General features: G+C 41.5%; 1 protein-coding gene across 10 annotated transcripts in view; it reads left to right on the forward strand.

The window, feature by feature from the left end:
- Nucleotides 1-23,851, forward strand: part of KDM6A (lysine demethylase 6A) — a 279,893-nt gene that overhangs the window by 163,716 nt on the left and 92,326 nt on the right. For 8 of the 10 annotated variants that reach the window (XM_073359011.2, XM_073358944.2, XM_073358964.2 and 5 more), the window contains one exon: nucleotides 6,666-6,720. The exons of 1 other annotated variant lie outside the window; for it this stretch is intronic. In XM_073359011.2, the coding sequence (XP_073215112.1) occupies nucleotides 6,666-6,720 (55 nt within the window). Of the gene's footprint in view, nucleotides 1-440; nucleotides 5,019-6,665; nucleotides 6,721-23,851 lie in introns of those variants that run through there. One more of the 10 variants, XM_073359001.2, reaches the window with a different exon arrangement.

Consider the following 23,851-nt stretch of genomic DNA (forward strand, 5'->3'; position numbering starts at 1 on the left):
GCTGTCAGGGTGCCAATGCCTGAGATGATGGGGCATCCAGGATTTCCAGGTTTATGGATCTTGGGCAGCAGATAGAATACCCCTGGTCGGGGTTCCAGGGGTGTGTCTGTGCGGATTTGTTCTTGTGCTTTTTCAGGGAGTTTCTTGAGCAAATGCTGTAGTTTCTTTTGGTAACCCTCAGTGGGATCAGAGGGTAATGGCTTGTAGAAAGTGGTGTTGGAGAGCTGCCTAGCAGCCTCTTGTTCATATTCCGACCTATTGATGATGACGACAGTACTTCCTTTGTCAGCCTTTTTGATTATGTTGAAATAGTGCAAGTTTCAGTGATTTAAGCAGCAATTGGATTGAAAATGAAATTTACAAGGGCAGATGCCTGAACAGCTGTGGCTCTTAACAAGCAGTTTAATTGTCAATTATCCAGTTATTGGGATACCTGGTTTTATGAATGAATGTAGTTTCATTCATAAAACTTTACTTATGAAATTATATTAATAAAGTGAACAATTAAAAACAATTTCATTAATCAGTTCTACATATGCACGTTAAAGGTATCTGCTTAGAATCAATCAATCACTATCCTATTACTTATTCAACTTACTGTAATGCCTTTAATTTTTTTTTCTTTTTTTAGGATATGTTGGAATACCTGTGGTATCATTATTTGAGTTTGTAACTTGTAAACTACTGTGAGGGTAATAAGTTGAAAAATTAGGGAGTTATTGTTGCCATGCTCCCATTATTGAGTCAAAAATGCATGAGTGAAGATGTGTCATGGCCCTGTGTCATCTTTTTGAAGTTAAGAAAGTTGGGCTATTTTCAGGCCTCAAAATGTTGTTTCACCGCATTTATTTTTCAAACATGGTTAAAGCATTAATTGTTAAAAGCTGCAAATATGCCAAGTTTAAAGTTCTTAAATCAGATTTTTAATCGGAATAAAATATGGTTGAAATAGTTCAATTACATTTACTAATGAAAAGTCTTAGTTAATGTTTAAACTCATTAATGCAAAATATTTCACTGTAATCCTATTCCTCTGGCAACTGTTCGAAAAAAGTATAAAATACTTTTAAAAAGATGAACAAATACAAAGAAATGTATCTTTAGCTGTTCTTAGTCTAAAGGGAAAAAAAGCGTTTTGTGGGCTGAAGCCCAAGCATGACAAAATCTGTCAAAAGATTATTTTTAAACAATTGTAGGTAAACAGAAAATAAGGGTTGCAAGTTAGTGCTCCCTAACTCTTACACAAATTGGCAAGTTTTAGTTATCTGTATGATATATACCCACACATGTTCTTTGATAAAGCATAATTACTTAAGATAGGAAGCTTTGTAATTGAATCAACAGCTGGAGTTGTTCATACAGCCTTTTTTTATTATGGATCACTGAATCTCATGCAGTAAGGATATCTTTCTCCCATTCAGTATTCTTTAATCAGTTTGCTACTTACTTTAGTTTTCCTGCAGGAGCTATTATATAGAAAATATTCTAGTCACCGTATCCTGTAATTACAAAGAAGTAAATTGCTAAAAATTGGTTTGTTTGACATTCTGTGCTTCTGATTTTTTTAAAAGAAAAATAAACAGTAAAAAGAAAAATAAGTGTGATTCAAAATCTTTAAAAATTCAGGCTAATGAATATCAGTAGCACTCCATTTTTTTTCAGTCTGTGGACCTTAACTTCATACTAGATTATTTAATACAGCAATTCACATTTCTTGGCTTGTCTTCTCTACAGTGTTAGCTCAAAGTATAGGTTTAGTGTTGTCCCTCCCCAGTTCCCATGCACACACAAAGATCTCTAGCTTCAGCTAGGTGGTGCGTTTTGACCTGTTGGGGGTTGTGGGTTGAAGGTCCAAAGGCTGCTGATGCTTGAGCTGTAATGCAGCGGGGACTCAACTACTCTGTTGCTGCTATTTCAAATGCTTTGTGTTGTTTTGCAATGTGACTGTTCGTACTGGAGCTAGGTTAACTTGAGAGCAGTTAACTCCAGTACAGATAAGTTGAGCTAACACTGTAGCAAAGACAGGCCCTCAATCAAACACCTTCATTTTCTCTCCTCTGGTAGTCTTTTGGACTGTAGTTTAAAAACAACTAACCTCTGAGATGATGTACAACTAAAGACTTAACTTCTTGCCATGTTCAAACGTATAGCCAACATGAGTACTCAGAGATGGTTCTGACAAACATTACTATTTAAGAGATTGCCTGGGAAGAGAGAACCTTCTTTTGGCCAGTGAAAATCCAGTCTTCATTAAGTTTTGTTACTTGAGTTAGATTTTACAGCTATGATTGGTTGAGCAAGTGATTCTTCTGAACAGATTGATCTCATTCAGTTTATGTAAATCTGTGACCGTTGTTGATTCTGTCTGGAGCACTTTTCTTTTGTCCTATTCACGTAGCTGATTTCTGGTGTTTTGATTGTGCAGTGTAGGATGAAAGAGACAGTGTTTATGCCTCACAAACCTCTTTCCATAAAACATGAATTAATTCCAACTTTGGAGGACCCTGGAGAGCAGAGTTGATCTGGCAGCACGTGTTGCACATCATCCTCTTTCCCCGCAACCTCCTGTGCTTGGCGAATGGCGCCTTGGCTGCATGTCAACACTTTGATTACGCAAGGATTACTGTGTCCTAGTTATCCAAACAAAGACGGCTTTAAGGAACATACATATCACACCTAGGTCATATAGTCAGAAAAAGCTATCTCTGACAGAATTGCACTGAGCTGGGATCAGGCTTTCCCTGGTGGTAAGTTGGTGTCAGAATTGTCAGCTTCCAAATGATGGCTTGCTTAGTGTGCTAAATAAATGTACAGCTGTCAATTAGGAAAACTTGTTACATCACCACTAGAGATAAGAAAAGTAGTTAGAATCACCATTTTAAAACATTATAAAAGGTTTTAATTTACAAATTACTCTATTATTGAATGCCTTGCAGTAAGATTGGCAAATGTTACTTTTTGTATTTGTTGGTTTCCTTTTAATGGATTAAAATCACAAAAATCCATGTATTTGGCCACTTTAATGTTAAAGGTATGTAAATGAGGATGATAAATACATTTTAAGAGAATCAGTGATTCTGTGGGTCTGTAATACACATACTTCTAGTAGTAAGAGTGGATAGAATGTTTTAAATTAGATTTAATTGAGATTTATTTTCATTTTATGATTGTGTTTAATACATTCAGTAATTGAGTACACACGCAAGCACTGTACTTTAAATTTCTCAGAAAGGTTACATCAGAAATTGTTACCACAATCACATAGGCAAGTCAAGGACTCTAAAGGAGACAAAATAGTCTTCTGATAATCGTACTATTATAAATTGCTACATATCAAGCTATTTCATTACTTCAGCTGTAGCAGTTGAAAAGATACTTTTTAACATTCAGAACAGAGCCTTGAAGGTAAATCCTCTTACTCAGGATTTGAATTTCTATAGACTGCTGTCTGCCTTGAGGTATTGTATGTCGTCTCTGAACTGCAGCGGCCTCTCCTGCATAACAACTATTTCACACAGCAGTAGACCGCTTCAGTACCGCAATATTTGTGTGAGGTGCAGATGTTTGCTAGCTGCTTCTGTTTGTTGCAGAAATGGGAGTTGGAAATTAACACAGTGTTTTGTAAATTTTGGTGTTGACGGTAGTAACTTTTGGAATTGTGGCTGATTAGCTTAATTTATTAATATGCATGATTTATTTTTTTTTTGTCTGTATTGACTACCTGAAAAGAGGCTGCCGTTTATTGTAACCAACTAGAGGTGTAGGGTGGTTCATGTGTGTTTGACTGCTTGAAAGATTGTTGGTTTTGTATATGCAGCTTTGCAATAATTGTTTTGTATAAGTGCCTTGTTGTTTTTCTGTAAAAATCTGTATACGTCTTCTGAATTATCTGTAGTTTTACAGTGTGATTTGCTAAATAGTGCAGTCAGAAATTAATAACATTTTGCAATATTTGAGATGATGTAGTGGAATTTGAAATTGTAAGGTAATGTGTGTGCATTTTTTCCTATTTAGTGATTTAGCAGCATTGGTGAGAATATTCCTGCTGTTTCACTGTGTAGTGCTGAATACGGGTAGATTTAAATGCTGAAATGGGCAGTCCTACTTATGAGGTTATCTGTTCTCTCTCACTGGGTCTGATGAACATAACCATTCTGAAAAGGAACCGCCAAATAAGTGTCAAACATTTCATTTTTGATCGGTTTATTTTGTACAATAGTATTACTAGGTAAAAGCAAATCTGTACCTTTCTGTTTTATGTTAAACATTAATAGGTGATGATAGTGTCCGTGTAAAATTTGGCCCTTGCACAGGCTTAAATATACAGGTCTCTACATCTTTTTCTGTCAGAAAAAATGTAAAGTAGACCTTTTTGATTAATTTCTTTTAATCATTTTTAAGTTGCCTGCTTAGTATTGCTATGGTAACAGACCAAAGGATGTCTCTGGGGCACACAACCTGCATTGCAATGCAAGTGAGAGGAGATTTTAACTTCTCTATCACTGCTGAGCCCTAGAAAAGAAAACAGGCAAGTCTAAGCAATAAGCTAATATTAATGTTTTGGTTTAACATTTTCATTTTATTTTAGAAGTCGTGTGTCCAGTGTTTTCTGTGTTCTTTTTGGTGATTGAATTGTTCAAAAGTATTCATGATGCTGATATGATAAACTAGGGTTTATAATTAATGTTGAGATGACTTCATTTTTGGCAACTATTTGTGTGCATGGATGAAGTTGACAGAATCAGTGAGGATGTCTGTTCCATTTATGTATGGCTTAGAGAGCATCCTTGTAATTGGTGGTGCAGCATTAGTCTTTATAATTTAATTTATCTTGAATTGTAACACTGTAATTATTTTTTTTATTTTATTTTACTTTGATTTTAAGCTGGTCATAGATATTTTTAAGTAAAAATCCTATATATTATGGACCCTTGTTATAGTATCATTCTTGCAAGTCAAATTCTATTGAGATGTTATGGGAGTGGTATCCTTGTTTTTACAGCTTTCTTGAAAAGAGGGTGAGTGCATCGCTTTCCCTGGAACTTCGTTTTAAATTTTCTTGTTTCATTAATAACAGCTACTGTTGCTTACCTGCTTGGTACTCTAGCTACCAGCAAATAAAATGCCATACTTGCATACTAACAAGATTACATATAATTGTTCAGTAGCCTCATTTACATGATTTATATTTCATATTAAATTTGGATTTAGTCAGTATCTAAACATTGCTGCTACATTGCTGTTGCAATCTGGATTACAGATTGCTGTTACAATCTGGATTACAAATCAAGTATCTTATCCGCTTCATTGAAATTTAGTACTTGCTGTAGGTACCAATATTCAGTAGGCCTTGTACATTGCAGTAAGAAAATATTAATCCAAGCTCTACACTGTATGTAGGAGATTTGTTTTCTGTAAAGTTTCTTGAAAAATGCTGAAGCATTTAAGTTTGTATGCATATTCCATCTATTTGGATATACCCAGTTACTCTTAGGTCTCAGTTTCCATGTTAATGCTGTTCATTGAATTAATGTGAAACTTGCACAGCAGAACCTCAGAGTTACGAACACCCCAGGAATGGAAGTTGTTTGTAACTCTGAAGTTTACAACTGGACATTGACTTAATACAGCTTGAAAACTTTACTATGCAGAAGAAAAATGCTGCTTTTAACCATCTTAATTTAAGTGAAATAAGCACAGAAACAGTTTCCTTATTTTATAAAAACTTTTTTAAACTTCCCCCTCCCATTTTTTTTTTGGTGGTTTACACTTAACACAGTACTGTACTGTATTTCCTTTTTTTCCTTCTTTTGATCTCTGCTGCCTGACTGCGTACTTCCAGTTCTAAATGAAGTGTGTGATTGACTGGTCAGTTTGTAACTCTGGAATTCATAACTTTGAGGTTCTACTGCAAAATGTTTGGTCATGTCTAAACTTTCCTGTAGACAAACTTTATTACTTTGATTGGAGAAGGGGAATGCTTAAGAAATAAATTCAGAGTTTATATATTTTTTAAAATGAAATCTTTTATAACATTTGGTACAGACAGAGACAATTCCAAACATTTTACAGAAGCTATCTTTTAAAATAAAAACTGGGACAATTGATTTCTAAGTGGTTTTGAAAATTGTAGCTTTTTATATGAAGTCATTTATTTTTAATGCTTTAATATCTTGATAAACAGACGAGATGCTCCAAATCACTGTACTTCTGAATCTATTTTATTTTTCTGTAGTAAATATACCATTTAATGACTTGCATGTTTATTTGCATGGGACTCTGAAATAGCTGTGACTTGGTCTCAGTTGTTGTGAAAGTCAAATAAATGCTTGAACAGATCTTGACAATTCAAATGATTAAGTCATTCTTTTAGAAACCCGCTACCCTAACTCTTTTCATAAAATGTCTATTCTAAACTTAATTGTTAGAAGTATTGTCATTTAATTGCGTGAAACATTCTGTAAAATTATTTTACTTTCCTCTAATGAAACATCTGTTAAAGATAAAATTTCAAAAGATTATATATAAGTTTTTGCATTTCAGCCTAGCTGACTCATGTAAAATAGTATATTTGCTTTTACATATAAAAATTTGTTTCTGTATTAAAATAATTTCTCAAAATTATGAATATCAGAAACAAGTAAACAATATTAATTCTTTTTCAGCATTTTCAGTTAGCTTTGGTTGACAGCAATCCCTGCACTTTGTCCAATGCGGAAAGTAAGTATTTTTAAGATTTTTGATTTATGTATTTTGTTGCATATATAGAAAAATGCCATATATACAGAGCTACAACTGTTTTTAATTTACCTCTTTTAAAATGGCAGTTTTGGACAATGAGTACTTTAGGAATTTTCCTCATAGAATTGTTGAAGCTGGTGACACTGTCTGATGTAGGTAGCTATGGTTACCCAGGCTGCATAAATGAACATGAAACCAACTACTGTGAATAGTTTGTGTCAAATATAGATGTGCCAGTGGAATTATAGAATTACTGTCATCTTAGTAAATGGAAGAAATAGTGATCCGGGAGGGTCATACCTCATCAGTGTCTTTGAAGAGCTAAGGTTTGGGGAGGAATTGCTATTTCTTTTTGTTCTACACAGTGTTCATCATATCTTATAGTTTTAAAAAGAAATCCTATAAACCTAGTAACTTTCTATTTTATTATAGTAATATTTTAATGCAGTAGTAAAAATCTTATATTAGATATATGAATGATACAATATTAAAGTATGAAAAATTATCTTTTTCATTATTGGATAAGATAAAATGTAGTTAAGTTGCTGTATTATCTCACTTCAAAAGCATTAATTTCATTCAGAAACATTTCTACATTTCTTCACAATCTTCCATTTGAACATGGATCAGATTTACAATGTACAGTTCTTTGGGTGCTTGTGCATGTCCATTTCATTCTAGATGTGTGCTTGTCAGTGCACCAAAGCTGAAGAATGTTTTCTCTTATCAGTACCCCTCAGGGCAGCACATGCACCCTCATGCCAGTAGCCAAGGTTAAAAAGTGGTAGAGCTGTCCTAACACCCCCCGCCCACCCCCTGCAGTTCCTTCTCACCTGTGGTCAGTAGTTGGTTGGAGGGTGTGTGTGTGTGTGTGTGAGAGAGAGAGAGAGAGAGAGCGAGCGCGCGCTTCTCAAGCTCTTTCCTGTTCTCTGTTTAGGAAAACTTGAGGTGTTTGTATTGTAAATAATTAGTTTAGTACAGCTGTAGTTACAATTTCCGTTAGTGGTACTCATCATGAAAAAATTCTTGGTTCTTATCTTATTTTTGTTTGAGGTTTTAGCTCAAAACTGGGGCATGCCTAAGTCTGTGGGGTTTAGGTGTTGTTGGGGCTGTAACAAATCTATGCCGGTCAGCGATCCTCACGCCACTGTTTAAAGTGTTTGGGAGAAAGGCACTTGAGGCATAAATGCACCATCTGAAGCAGATTTAAGACCAGGGCTAAGAAGTTGAGAGAAATTCAACATAAGAGAGATCCTGATAAAAGCAGCTTTGTGCCACCCAGCTTCTTGTTACATGTGGATTCAAACATGACTCCATCTCAGAGCATGCCACCGGACTTCTTGGTGGCATCCCCACATCACAGAGAGCCAAAGAGACGATGTCATTCTCTATATCTGATACTGCACAAACAGCAGAAAAAGTCCAGCACTTTGACTTCTGGCCAGAAGAAGCCCTCTCCCTCTTTGAGGGCTAGGTGCCCAACAGACTAACACCAAATGAAGACCAGTACTGAGGTTAATGCAAAGTCGTCTCCTGCTAGGCACCTTCCGGTACCTCATTCTAACAGTGTAGAGTTGTTGACTGCAGCACCTCATGAAGTATTATTGAGACCTACTCCATTGCCAGGACCTTCAGAGGCATCAGCTTCTATACAGAGGATGCCTGAGGTATACATAGTGGCCAGGGTTCTCCTATGTCTATCGGTGCTGGACTCACCACTGATGCAGGATGTGGTCCGGGAATCGACTATTCTTACCACACAGGCCTCAGTACTGCGATCTTTCATTTGCACCTGCATGTTCAGCACTATCTGGGACTGAATCTTTGTTGGTACTGTCAGGGTATGGAAGCTCTATTGTGCAGCAGGGCAGATATATGGTCCCTTCAGGAGGAAAGCTTTGGATGCTGTTTCCAGTACTGTGTCTCTCGCATTGGTCCAGGTCCCAATTTCTGTCTACTTCTCCTCTCCTAGACAGAGGTCTGCCAAGATCCCCATGAAGGTGCTGTTCTCCATCTGGTACTGTAGCAGCTGAAGAACCTTATCCCTCCAGTATCTGATCCTTCTGTCACAGATGTTCAGCAGACTGACACTATAGTGTCTCTGTTCAGCACTTCTTCATCCTCACCAGATGAGGATGCGCTCTCAAATGTCATTCTCCCCTGTTCTGAATTATAAAATGTACCAGGAACTTAAGAAAAGGGTAGTCACCTCACTCGGAGTGCCAATTGGACTGGTCCAGGATTATACACTCAAGTTAGTGTATATTTTACGTTCTGAAGGACCTGCTAGAGGGGCTCTGCCTCTGAATGAGACCATCTTAGAACCCACCAAAATTCTTTAGCAAACTCACTTTTCTCTGACACACCCTGCCAAAAGAATGGAGAAGAGATACCAAGTTCCCTCCCAGGGGCATGAGTATTTCTATTCACAGCCAGCCCCAGGATTTTTGGTGGTGGCAGCTATGAATAGGTAAGTGAGACAAGGGTAATCTAAATTTACTCCCAAGGGCAAAGATGCAAAAAGCTTGGATTTATTTCAGAAAAATGTTTATTCTTCATTAGGATTGCAGTTAAGAATTGAAAACCATGAAGCTGTCTTAGCTTATTATGATTACTCTAGTTGGGACTCAATGTTGAAATTTGTGGACAAGTTGCCAGGTGATGCTAAAAAGTTCAGAGCTCTCATAGATAAAGGCTGCCTGATAGCAAGATCGTTGTTATGGACTGTATGAGATGAGGCGCAGATTCAGCAGGTTGGGTGATGGCAACGACAGTCACTGTGCATCGTGGTTCTTGGCTGCAGTCGTCTGGCATTCCAGCTGAAGTCCAGCAAACAATTGAGGACTTCCCCTTTCAGGGCACAAGTTTACTTTCTGGAAAGACAGACAAAGCTTTATATTTTCTTAAATATAGGGCAACCCTTAAGTCTTCGGGCATATATACCCCAGGCCCTAAGAGAATGCAGTTCCACCCTCAGCTCCAGCAGAGGAATCTGTTCTACCCAATAAGGCAGCCGGACTAATCCAGGAGATTATATAAGTTTCAGAGGAAGAGAATATCTCTGCCTCTATTTTCTGCTACTTCCATACAATCTGTAACATCTAAGCAGTTTATTTGACTCCTTAGTCAAGGCTAGTGAACCGCTCACCCTAATTTTTTCTCCCTTTTGGCAGCAGGGTTCTCACACTATGGAACTGGAATATATACTGCAATTTACCTCTATTTCTCCCCCCTCCTGCCCTTCCACCACCTTCTCCCTATCCCTGTTCAGGGGCCATTCTCACAAGACTATATTAATTCAAGAAGTTCAGTCTATTACAGTTAAGGGCAGTGGAGGAAGTACTTCCTCAGCATTGGGTGAAGGGAGTCTGTTCTCACTATTTTCTCATTCCAAAGTCCAAGGGAGGCCTCAGGCCTATTTTAGACCTACAAACCACAACAGATACATAAAAAAGAAAGTTGCGTGTGGTTACTCTAACATCATTTCACAAAGGATTTCTTTTTGGATCTCCTCCTGTATTTGTACTACAACATTGCTGCAACTCCACTATCTCACAGAATTTTAGCACACTCTACAAGAGTGCAAGCAGCATTGGTTGATTTCTTGGTTTGCGTTCCTTGGTTTACAGGGTTGAAGCTTGGTCATCTGTTATCCTGTCTGTAGACTGCAGTGATTAAAGGATTCCTAGTTCCATGTGGCCATTCACCAGAACCACTGGAGGCTTTTTAGATTTGTTGCAGCAGATGTTTATCCGTTTATGGTTCTCCCTTTCAGCCTGTCATCAGCCCTTTGAGTCTTCACAAAGTGCATGGCAGTGGTTAAGGCACATCTCGGGAAGGCAGGGGTCCAGGTGTACCCATGTCTGGACAGCTGGTTAGTTCGAAATCAGTCCAGACAAGTAACAATGGCCACTGGGAAAATCCAATTCCTCTTCCATTTGTTGGGACTGTTGATCAAGGACAAATCAGCTGTTTTCCCTGTACAGAGAATCAAATTCATAGGAGAGGTTTTTGGCTCGACCACAGTTAGTGTATTTACCTCAGGCGATATTGTAGCTATGCAAAAACTTCAAGGCATATCCTTGTACGACAGAGGAATTGCCTGAAATCTCTAGGTCACATGGTGCCTTGTACATATATAACTCACAATGCCATACATCACTTCAGAGTCATGCAGAGGTGGTTGAAGTCTCTCTACCATCCCTCTTGTTATCCACTGGACATGCTGACTCACATACCTGCAGGTGTTTGATCATCCCCGGAAAGACTGTACCAGTGTATGCCATAGGGTTCGTTTTGTCACAGCCTTGCCCTCCATGAACCTAATCACAGATGCTTCATCTCTCAGTTGGGGAGCTCTTCGAGGGGACTTTCATACTCTGGGTCTCCGGTCAGGTCAAGATCTCCTTTCCACATAGTGTTTGAGAGTTTCCTACTATCCACCTGGACAGTCAACTTTTCCTTCCTTCTTTGATAGCATCTGCGTGGCCCCACCAACGTTAGTCATAAAACCTGTTGAGCCTTTTGACTCAAGATACTATACCTCTCTCTGAGGTATGGTTTCACAGAACCATGGGCACGTTGCCTCCCAGCCCACTTAGCCTACACTTGGCTGCTTGGATGCTCAATAGTTAATTCCCCATGAAGCAGTCTGTTCCCTTGGGGTGCAAAATGTTCTCTAAATAGCAGAAAACCCTCCATCAGTTATACTTACCTCAAGAAATGGAAGAGGTTATCTGTGTGGCCCCTTCACAGGATCAGGTCACCTTATTCTGGATTATTTGCTTCACCTCAAGGAAAAAGGACTTTGTCAGTTCCTTCTGGGTTCATCTGGTAGCTGCCTCTGCAATCCAATCTGCTGTAGAAAGGTCACTTTTTTTCCAGCCCTCTGATTGTTAGATTCTGAAATTTTGGACAAGTTCTTCCCACCTGTTAGGGCCCAACACCATCCTGGGATCTGAATTTGGTTCTGTGTGTTTTAATAGGGCCCCCTTTTGAACCTATAACTATCTCCTCGTTTTCTCATCTCTCAATGAAGGTAGTATTTCTGGTGGCTATTTATTTTTTTTGGACAGAAGGATAGCAAAACTTCAGGCTTTGCTTATACCTCATAAGGTGCTTTATAAAGATAAAGTTAGCTTGTGTCTACCCCCCAAATTTCTTACTAAAATTGTGGTAGACTTGCATCTAAATTAGCCTGTATACTTACCAATCTCTCTTCCGAAACCACCTTCTCACAAATGTAGAAAAACGCCATACTGTGTGTGTATGTTTGCCTTTTACCTGGACAGGGCTAAAAGTTTGTGTCTGCAATTATTCATCTCCTTGGCTGACATGATGAAGGGGCAGCCTGTCACTTTGCAGAGGTTTTCTTCCTGAATCGCCTCCTGTATTAGTCTGTGCTACAATATTGCTAAAGTTCCACTGCTTCAGAGTTTTAGCGCACACTATGAGAGTGCAGGCAGCACTGGCTTTCTTCCAGTTCCTATCAGTGATGTTTGCTGGGCTGCGAACTTGGTCATCTGTTAATATATTCATCACTCATTATGCTCTCTTACAGGTCTCATGCAATGATGCTAGATTTGAGAGAGTGGTGTTGCAGTCCTTGTTTAGGTAGCCTCTGATACCCTCTTCCATCTGGAACTGCTTGTGACTCACCTAAGGTGGAAGTGTGAGCACTCGGACAAAAAAACCTGTTACATACTTGTTTTGTAACTGTTGTTCTTTGAGTTAAGTTGCAAGTGACAATTCCACGACCGACCCACCCTCCTTCTCCTATACATTGGAGTCTCATTCTGCCCTTTTATATGTGCATGAGTGGGTGGAGGGCACATGTGCCGCCCCGACTGCTACTGCTGTGGGAGCAAGTTTCTTCCACTTAGGTGTACTTAGGTGTCATATACCTAGAGTGTAATGGACATGTGCAACCCATCTTGAAGAACTGTTACCAAACAGATAAATATCAGTTTTTTACTGGTGCAAATGAAAATTTAATAAAAAATTAAGAAAAATATCTATAGAAGTTTTCTCTACAAGCTGTTCTGAACAACTAGTGTACTATCTGGGCGAAAATAAAAGCAGTGTCGGCTGTCAGTCAGGAGGCTAAGTATACTAGATAGCCCTCTCCAAAGTTTTTACTTTTCAGGGCTGCCTGCAGACAGTTGGAGAGTTCCCACCTAAATCTGATCTTTGGCTTTTCAGTTCATTATTTGCTATCAGCAGTGTGATCCCTTATTATATATTTTATATGACCTATACTGCCAATTTTCTCAATGCTTCCAAGTTCCTTTGAGGTTTTTTGTTTTGTTTTGTTTGGGGTTTTTTTGCATGCTTGTGTGCCACAGCATTGAATGCCTTTTCCCAGTACTATTAAGCAAAATGCCAAAAGGCCTAAGAAAGGAAATTGAAGAGGCAGTGAAACATACTTCATTCTTCCGCCCTTGGTGGAAGGATGAGTGTACACTTTTGGACTCCAGAGCTGCTTTGCATTCTTCAAGGTACCTTTCCCCAACTAGTGTTACAGACGTGTTAGAATCTCCTTTATCACCCTCTTTACCCTTCCAACTGCCTCTGAATAGCAGCATTACAGTGACTCCCTGTCTGCCTGAAATTCAGCTGTTTCAGTAGTAAGCATGTTTCCCTCTATTATTCAGATTGTTTTTAATATTGCACCCTCGATTTCTCTCCTTAGTATGGTGGTAATTCATTTTGTGGTTTTCCATTGAATCGAGAGAGAGAGAGACCGTGCTAATTCCAGTTGTATTAGATTCCTCCCAAGAAAAGGAGCAGCTCTCAGACGGAGATTGAGAAGTTGCATTAAAATATTTGAAAACCCTTTTTTTTCCCCTTAGGAGTTTTTCAAACGTATGCTAAGAGAGAGTCATATTTATGGAGAGTGATAGAGCTCTCCAAAACCAAAGCTGAAGTATTTTCTTGCTCCATGCAAAAAAGACATGGTCATCTCATTTGATGCATCATATGTGATGTAAGATGAACAGAAGCCAACTAGCAAGAGATGTAGATTAAACTAAGATACAAATGAAGTATCATAAAATTCTGAAGAATAATCTGTTCCCAGAGCTACAATGAAGTACCTCCTCTCTGGTGAAGGACATAATAATTCAGAGAGAGGGGGTTACCCTCTTCCCACCAAGGACCCAGGCAGGTAACTCAAGAACTTTGAATCATCTATGCAAACATCTGTCATTGATTTCTTTTCCCAAAATTACAGTGTAGTGGGATTTGTCTTGATCATCAACAGGAACTAGAAAAGCCTAACTCACAGATGAACATTTACTCACCTGTTAATTCTGATGAGCCGTGCTCAAGTCTTTCAGAAGAATTTTTGCTCAAATTACGGTACATGATTGGAAAGGGAAAATCTTTTCTGACCTTTTCCAGCAGACCGTTCCTGGGCCTTGTTAGGAATGATGATACAATGCATAGCCATAGTCCATTGGTGAGGATCTATGTGAAACATAAAGACTTCTGCTGGATATTTTGGGCAATTTCCAGGAAGAACTGTTGAGGTTATATTTTTCTGATCATATATCAGTTCCTTACCTGGTGGTTCTGAGATAACATTATTTTAGGAGTTTCTTCCATATCCTTAAAGAACTGTTTTGGATGGTTTCCAGTCTGTTGATGTCAGAAGACATTTGGAAAAGTGGCATGCTCTCTACACATTAGGGCATGTTACTTTTCCAGGGTTGGCGCCCATGGTAATCAATCCAGCCAATGTATATTACAGAGGTACTGAACACTAAAGCACTGGCTAAATTGGATGGAGTGTTCAGTTTACACGCAGTGGGTTTCTGACCTGATTGTAACAAGGAAGGGCAAGCATGATCTGTGTGAGTACGTCTGTGCTACCAAAAAAAACCTTTGCGGCAGCGAGTGAGTCCAGATTAGCTGACTAGGGCTCACGCTACATGGCTACAGATGTTTGTCTCCTCTTCCCCTTCTTACCCCCCTCCCCTCCGCCAGATTTCAGAGCCAGGGCTCCAGCCCAAGTGGGAGCATTTACACTGCTATTTTTAGCCCTGTAGCCTGAGTCAGTTGACCTGGATTCTGAGACTCGCTGCTGCAGGGGTGTTTTGGTTTTTTTGTTTTGTTTTTTTGCAGTGTAGACATACCCTTTGTATCTGTGTTAGATTTCAGGATGGGATCACCCATAGAGGCCTCTAGAAGGGTTAGACAAAATTAGGCACTGATGCACATACCGCAAAACTGAATCTGATCAAAGCTTAAATTTATAGATAGCTTTGATAGGATCCTGGTAGTGAATTATGTAATAATCCAGATGTCTACAGTGAAAAGATTTGAAGTGTAGATACTTCTGATAAACTTACAGGGTAAAGGTTTCAGAGGAACAGCCGTGTTAGTCTGTATTCGCAAAAAGAAAAGGAGTACTTGTGGCACCTTAGAGACTAACCATTTGTGCTGGAAATGGCCCACCTGTTGATCACTTTAGATAAGCTATTACCAGCAGGACAGTGGGGTGGGAGGAGGTATTGTTTCATGATTTCTGTGTGTATATAAAGTCTGCTGCAGTTTCCACGGTAAACATCTGATGAAGTGATCTGTAGCTCACGAAAGCTCATGCTCAAATAAATTGGTTAGTCTCTAAGGTGCCACAAGTACTCCTTTTCTTTTTACAGGGTAAAGGAATCTGTATTTAGATAGCACAGGGCAGATGGATTCCTAAGACCTCTAAACATTCACAAACGTCCTATATTGAATCTGAATATTGTATTCCATCTACTTTTGCAAAACCTTTCTGAGCTTAAGAAGTTTTGATTACATTTATATACTAAGGTGGCAGCCATAGTCATAATCACTTCAGCTAGGAGGATTTCTGAATTTAGGGCCTTATTATGGTTCAAGCCACAGTATGAATATTCCACAAAGGAAAAATTGTTTTTCTTCAAGTGCTTGTTCACGTCCATTCCACATTAGGTGTGCGCGCACCACGTGCACGAGTGTCGGAAACTTTTTCCCTTAGCAGCTCCCGGCGGGGCCCCCCGTGTGGTGCCACTGCATATATACTCCCACCAGCCCGACCCCCTCCAGTTCCTTCTTACCGTCCATAGCGGCTTTGGAACAATCTCTCAATCTCTCTCTCTCTCTCTCTCTCTCTCTCTCTCTCTCTCTCTCTCTCGTAGAAGAGCAGTCCTTTAGCCTTTAGAGTAGCTGTTATCAGTTCGTTAACATACCTATTGTGGACACTTAAGTCATTAGGTGCTTGGAGGCCTCCAGCACCCGCCCTGGGCTGCGGGGCATGCCGCAGGTTCACATCTTCAAGGCTTGTGCCACGTGCCGCAAACCCATGCCAGTTAGTGACCCCCACGACTCGTGTCTATGTTGCCTGGGGGACGGATATCAAACTGAATGGTGTAGAATTTGCAAGGCGTTTAAGCCAAGAACAAGGAAAGAAAGAGACTTTCGTCTAAAGCAGCTGTTGATGGAGGCCACATTGCAGCCACCAGGTCTGGAGCGCCTGACACTGGCTCAGGCTTCCTTGGTGCGTAGTGCCCCGGAGCCATCGAGAGACCCGGCACCAGCTAAGCACCGTAAACTATCGGCCCCAGAGCGCCAGGTTAGGCCCCGGCACCGCTCATCCTCCCTGGTGTGGCCCCCAGTACAGCCGAAAGGAAGGCGCGTTCGTTCCCTGCACAGGAGGCCGGTGCCTCCCAAGGCCCCGAGCACCAGTAAGAGCGGGAAGGCTGCGGTACCGGGGCTGACACCGGCGGTCCCGGCAGCACAAGCACCACCGAGCCCAGACCTAAGTGAGCTCAGTGCAGACGATGGGCTTGAGGGCATAACGGATCAGCCCTCTACACCAGGCACCTTTGAGGCTGCAAAGGACCTCATCGAGCTGTAGGCGGCAAGCCCCCTCCCATATGGGGACAACCCTCTGGCACCCATGCCTCGGGTGCCGTCGAGGGGTAAGCCGGCAATGGTGTGTCACTCAAGGACACTGTCCCGGCACCGCTCCCGGAGTTGGTCCCGGTTGAGCTCCGACTCCGCGGACTCACAGTTGCCAGCGGCCCAGAAGAAGGTTGCAGCACCAGCAGTATGTTGGCGCGAAGAAGCACTGGAAAGGGCACGCCACTCTCTGGCACCACCCAGAGACCGGCACTGGGAGGAGTTGGGACGGCCCTCGCCAGAGGACTCCTGCAGACGGTCCGGTCCAGGGAACGCCAGTCCCAGTCCAAATCCCGGTCCTGGTCCCGGGGATACAGCTCCTGCTCAGCCAGGAGCCGCTCATTCTCCCACCGGCGCAGACTGTTGGCACCACCGTGGCCTTAGCAATCAGTATCACCGCAGTCCGGCGCCAACTTCAGCCGCTGTAGCTACCTGTACTGGGCCCCGGACAGCAGGGACCCTCACAGGGCTGGCAACCCCAATGGGGGCTGCCAGGCCACTGGCCCTTCTGGACTCCCTGGACCTATCAGGAGCGCCAAGGGGCCCCGTCCAGAGCAAGTTACTTGGTGCAGTGGTCCCGGTCCCCGCACCGACGCCAGACGGTGCCGGAGGCTATAGTATCCAGGCCTCCAGCATCCCCCCAGGATAAACCAGAGAGACTGGCACCTAGTCCGGTCCCGTCCCATGGACTCCTGCCCCGGCCTGAGCCGGAGGCCCCTCCCACAGGAGCAGGGGAGCAGGAGGACCAACCAGAGGGGGTCGAGCTGCAGCTAACCTCCTCGTCTTCCCTGGATGAGGCGGTGGCAGGTACAGAGGTGTCCGGCCCTCCACCGATAGACCATAGAGCCCACCAGGAATTGCTGCACAGGGTCGCCCAAAACTTGGGGTTGCAGGCCGAAGAGAAGGTTGAGCAGGAGGACCCCATGGTGGATATTTTGAGCCCCAAAGGTCCATCCGGAATATCACTCCTGGTCATTAAGACCATTCAGTCCAACTATAAGACTATATGGCAGACCCCGGCCTCCAGTGCTCCAACGGAACGAGCTGGCAGACTCCCTCAGCAGGTCGTACCGCATGCACAAGTGGATGCTCAGGGTGGATGTCGTGCTTTCGCTCTTTCGCAGGTGGGGATTTCCCTGGGTAGACCTGTTAGCCACCAGGGCCAATGCCCAGGGCTCACTCGCGGACGCATTTGCAATCCCGTGGAGAGGGGGCTTGATGTATGCCATCCCCCCGCTCCCCTTGGTGCACAAGGTCCTACTCAAGGTGTGCAGGGACAGGGCAGCGGTGATCCTCATCGCCCCAGCCTGGGCCTGCCAGCACTGGTACACATCTCTCCTAGAGCTGTCGGTGGAGGCCCCAGTTGTCCTGCCCCTACACCGGGACCTCATTACACAGGACGGCAGGCGGCTTCTCCACCCCGACCTATAGTCACTGCACCTGACAGCATGGAGGCTCTGTGGCTAAATGCCCTGGAGAGTCAGTGCTCCCTTCCCATGCAGCAGATTCTGCTTGGCAGTAGAAAGCCCTCTACCAGGGCGGCCTATATGGCCAAGTGGAAAAGGTTCTTGTGTTGGTGTGAACCCCGACAGGTGCGGCAGTGCCAGGCCCCGGTGCAGGCCATCCTGGAGTACCTCCTGCACCTCAAGCAGCAAGGACTAGCCCCGTTCTCACTCAGAGTGCACCTGACGGCCATCTCTGCCTTCCATCTGGGGTTCTCGGGGGGCTTGGTGTTTTCCTACCCAATGGTGGGACGATTCCTTACAGGGTTGGAGAGAGTGTTCCCATACTCCCACCCACCAGTCCCTCCATGGAACCTTAACCTGATCCTCTCTAAACTCATAGGACCCCCTTTCGAGCCCCTCGCTTCCTGTTCTCTCCTCCACCTTTCCTGGAAGGTGGCATTTCTGGTTGCCATTACCTCGGCTAGAATGGTGTCCGAACTGAGGGCCCTCACCTCTGAGCCACCGTATACAGTATTTCACAAGGACAAGGTGCAGCTCCGGCCGCACCCCAAGTTCCTCCCTAAGGTGGTCTTCCAGTTCTATTTGGGCCAGGACATTTGTCTGCCGGTCTTCTTTCCGGAACCCCATACGGACCCGAGTCACCACAGCTTGCACACCCTGCATGTGCGTTGAGCGCTGGCGTTCTATTTGGAGCTCACCAAGCCCTTTCGCAAATCCGCGCAGCTATTTGTGGCCATAGCAGAGAGGATGAAAGGCCTCCCAGTGTTGGTGCAGCAGATTTCATCTTGGATTACTGCATCCGGGCGTGCTATGAGCTCACAGGTTTTCCAGCCCCCGCGGTCACAGCCCACTTGACCAGGGCGCAAGCGACTTCCACGGCGTTCCTGGCACAGGTCCCAATCTAGGAGATCTGCAGAGCAGCCACCTGGTCCTCAGTGCACACCTTCACAACCCACTACGCAGTCAACCAGCAGGCCAGAGAGGACGCGGCGGTTGGCAGAGCGATCCTCCAAGCAGTTGTTCCATGACTCCTACCCTCCTCCAGAGGTAAGCTTGTGATTCACCTAATGTGGAATGGACGTGAACAAGCACTCGAAGAAGAAAAAACGGTTACTTACTTTCTTGTAACTGTAGTTCTTTGAGATGTGGTGTTCACGTCCATTCCACCACCCACCCTCCTACCCCTGTAGTGTAGATGTACCCTAAGAATCCATCTAACCATCTTGCTGCAAGAAACTGTCTAACCAGCTTTACATCCAAAACGATGCCACTTGACAAGGACAGGCTTGTGATAGAAAGAGAGATGAGAAAATACTAATTGAAAGCATCAAGAATATTCATAAAAACAGGACTTATTTTTTATTTTTATAGCCCTCACTACAGGCAAAAAATGGTATTCAAGGACACAATAGAGAGGGCGTTCAAACAGCATATGTTTGACCTTCAAGCAAATTCTACTAGAAATACAACATTTCCTAAGGTGGAAGAAGTTCAACAATCACTAAATTAATATGCAAGCTAGCCTGCCAGCATACTTTCTCAAAAAAACCCAAAGCTCAATTGTCACATTAACTGATACATCCTTCAGCTAGAAGATGCTTCACATTGTTGTGGACCAATGATTTCAAATGATCTATTTGGAAGAAAGTATTTGAGAAGTTCTTTCCTTCCTTTATGCTCCCATACCTAATGTTTGTGTTTTTGCTGGGATGCTCATTACTGACCTCTCTTTAATTTAGGAATTAATACATTCTGGTTTGGGGGGAGAGGGGAATCGGCTAACCTGTTTATTTTTTTTCTACAAGATGTCTGAACATCTGTCCATTTCTCCTTTTCTCCTTTTAATTTTGAGAGAGAAGATACAATATTGGGGTGGCAATATACACAGTGAGGGAGTGGGATGAATGGGCTTTTACAGTATCAACAACTTTACCAACAGCTTTGACACTGCTTTTGTTTCTGTTGCCCAACTAGTAATAACTAAATTGCACTGCTGAGTTATTATCCCATTGAAAATTAGCAGGTAAATGAAACTTTCCTTTCAAAATTTCTTGCTCTACAGATAGAAGAATACAGAGGAAAGTTTGGTTGCCATCCTAGTGGCATACTGAGTTATTTGAGGGGGAAAGTGATGATAAAGTAGTGCATTATTAAGTGAAAATTAATGTTAAACAATAACAGGAAGTTCTTTGAATGCTGTCCCTGTGGGTGCTCCACTCCAGGCGCCGGGATGTACCATCACCTGGAGTGGAGCACCAATAGGGACACACATCTCGAAGAACCTCAGTCACTGCAAGTTGAGTAACCTTCTCTTTCCAGTGTCTTGTGTTATGTAGATTTTTTCTAATTTGCTAAATTGCAGTAATTTGGAGGGTAACAGGAAATTTCTGTGCTGAATATTAGCCTAGTGTAAAATATCAGCCTGTTAGAAAAGTGAGAGTTGAGCTTGGATTCTGTGTAGTGAAAGGTGACATGCAGTTTTATAGCGATACTTGAAGTGAAATGTTAGGGGTTTTATTTGCTGGTGTACTGAGTGATCTTTTCGGCCTGTCATACTCTGAGGAATGCTGAGCTGGTTTTCAGCAAGTTAAAATTAGTTTTAATGAGCCAATTTTTCTACATTATGTATGAGCATTTCTCTAGTACTCTTAAGTCATGAGATACTGTAAATTAGAGCTCAGAATGAAGAAATGGGCAATAGTTTCTTAGTTACCAACTCAGTAAGGATGACTGACAACTGTCATTAGTGATGAACATTCATTTAGTTTACTATATTTGTTCTATACTTTTGACTTATACTGCTTAACAGAATTTGTTGGTGTATTTCACCTATATTGAATATAATGATTGGATACCTTAATTATGGTGTTTAATTTCTACTTTATTTTTATTTCCTTAAAGGGCCCAATCTGGCACAGGGCTGTGAAAGCCCTTTGAAATTAGTCCTTGTGGGAGTAGTCCTCAATGCTGTAATTACGCTAATTCTCCCATAGAGAATATGTGTTTTTCTTTGTGAGCCTTGAAGATGAAATAAAAGGGGCATGAGGCCTTTTTTTTGGTGGGGGGGAGGGAAGAGGTAAGGAGGGTTTCTAAAAATGTAAAAGAGCCTAAAGTAGTTATTTTAAACCTAAAAATGGTTTCTGGGCTGTTTTTAAAAAAACAACAAAAAACTTGTCTTTTCTATAACACTGATTTGGGTACCTAATAAAATTATGTCATCACGAGACTAAAAACTGAGCACTTGAAAGAGGAAGGAATATCTTAATGGGATTGACTATTTAAAACTTATTTCTTGTCTAGCACCTATGTAACTCTCACTGCCCAATCATTGCCTGGGGGAAAGCATATCTTTGTTAAAGATTCAGCACACTTCTCCCTTCTCTAAACCTTGTCTGTATTAGAATTTAAATGAGATGTGCTTGCTAACATTGTGGGTCTAGTGTAAAGTAGGAACGCTGCCTTGAACATGTGTTATTCTGATCAAGTTAAAACCTTAGGAGCTTAGCTTTGAACTCAGACACCTGAGTATGCGTTAAACTAAGTATCCATTGCTTGTCTGTACTAAACTTTTAGAATGTTCCAGTGTATGTCTACATTACAGACTAAATTGTAATGATGATAGGCACACCTGCATTAGCTTAAATTTAGCTAGTGCAGCTAATAGTAGCAATGAGGATGTGACTAACTTGTCTAGGCAGCTAGCCTGCCCTTAAATCTGTGCTTTTCCATCTTCACTGCTATTGTTTCCCCTGCTAGCTTGATTAAAACTAATGCAGATATGCCTAAATGCACTATAGTTACACCTGAATTTGCAGTGCAGATGTACCATCAGCCTTTTATCCTAGTGTAGATAAGGCCTCAGAGTGCCCATGCATGTACTTGAGGTACCACCCCATCCCCAAGAAGTCTTTCAACAAAACTAGGGAAGATCAGAATTCAATACTGCTGATATTTCTAAGGTAAAGAAACAAGCAGGACAAAAACCATGCAAACTCTTTCTGTAAATCATGGGGGGAAATCATTTGTGGCTCATCTTTAAAGAATAGCATAGTTTTAGGAATCAATGCAGGGATTTATGATGCTATATTTGAGCTTATGTTGATGTTTTCATTAGAAATTATTTTTTTAGAGTCTGTTACTCTGCCAATATTTTTTAAGAAACTTGGTATTTATACTGTAAGACCAGGAATAATTGTGTTAGTCTTAAGTTATTTATTTTATTGTATTTAGCAAGTTATTAGAAGCTTTAAAGTGAAGAGATATTGGGACCTGGAAACTGGCCTTCCCCCACCTATCCTTTCACACAGGAGTATTCTCCATGACACAGCCCTCTGAACTGATAAACTAATTACTAATTAATTTCAGAGTAACAGCCGTGGTAGTCTGTATTTGCAAAAAGAAAAGGAGTATTTGTGGCACCTTAGAGACTAACCAATTTATTTGAGCATAAGCTTTCGTGAGCTACAGCTCACTTCATCGGATGCATACTGTAGAAAATACAGACAATGATTTTATACACACAAACCTTGAAAAAATTATCACTATAAAAGGTTTTCTCTCCTCCCACGCCACTCTCCTGCTGGTAATACTTATTATTACCAGCTTATTACCAGCAGGAGAGTGGGATGGGGGGAGAGAAAACCTTTTGTAGTGATAATCACCCATTTTTTCATGGTTTGTGTGTATAAAATCGTTGTCTGTATTTTCTACAGTATGCATCCGATGAAGTGAGCTGTAGCTCACGAAAGCTTATGCTCAAAAAAATTGGTTAGTCTCTAAGGTGCCACAAGTACTCCTTTTCTAATTACTAATTAAGAGCTGGATTCACCAGTTCAGTTTGACTGCTTTGCCTTGCCCTGCTGATGCAAAGCAGTTGTAAATTCAACTATTGGTGCACTCTGGCTGCTTTATGCTGTTCTGGTATACCAGTGAATCTGCTGTTAAATTAAAAGTTTTTAAAAAATTTGACAGAAATATTGCATAGTATCATTCTCTCAGGTTTCTTGTTTAGTATTCATGTATGAGATTTTAAATAATTTTAAAAAAAAAAGCAATATTCCTAAACAGAAAACTAGATGAAAATTGATTTTTGTCTCCTTAATATGAAATGGTCTCTGTGTTTTGCGGATAAAATAAAAATTGAGACAATTTTTAGTGAGTAATGTACACTGACTTTCAGTTAAAGTTTCTAAAGGATTTTTATCATATTAACCGAGGCTTTATCTACACTGGTACTTCATTGGCAAAACTTTTGTCGTTCAGGGGTGTTACAAAAACACACCCACCCCTGCCCCCCAAATGACAAATGTTTTACCGACAAAAAGCACCTGTGTAAACAGCATTTTGTGAGCAGGAGCTCTCTCCTGCCCGTAAAGCCACTGCCGCTTGTGGGGGGTGGTGGAAGTTTCGAGAGCTCTCTCCTGCCGACAAAAAGCAGCTACACTGGGGTGCCTTTTAGTGGCTCAGCTGTAGCGGCGCAGCCCTGTTACTAAAAGCCTCGTAGCATAGCCATAGCCTTACTAAACATGATCCACAGTCAGAATTCATGTGTTGAGTGACAGTCTTTGGCCTACTAGGTTTTTAAAAAAAATCTTATTTAAAAAAGTTAAAATATAGATTTATGTGAATGCTTCAATGATGGTAGTTCTGGTTATTCATTTTCTTTAAATTATACATACTGTACATATGTATTTTCTCACTAGCACTTAGTTGCTGTA

Source organism: Lepidochelys kempii, chromosome 1, assembly GCF_965140285.1.
Source record: "Lepidochelys kempii isolate rLepKem1 chromosome 1, rLepKem1.hap1, whole genome shotgun sequence".
In the NCBI taxonomy this organism is placed as follows: domain Eukaryota; kingdom Metazoa; phylum Chordata; order Testudines; family Cheloniidae; genus Lepidochelys; species Lepidochelys kempii.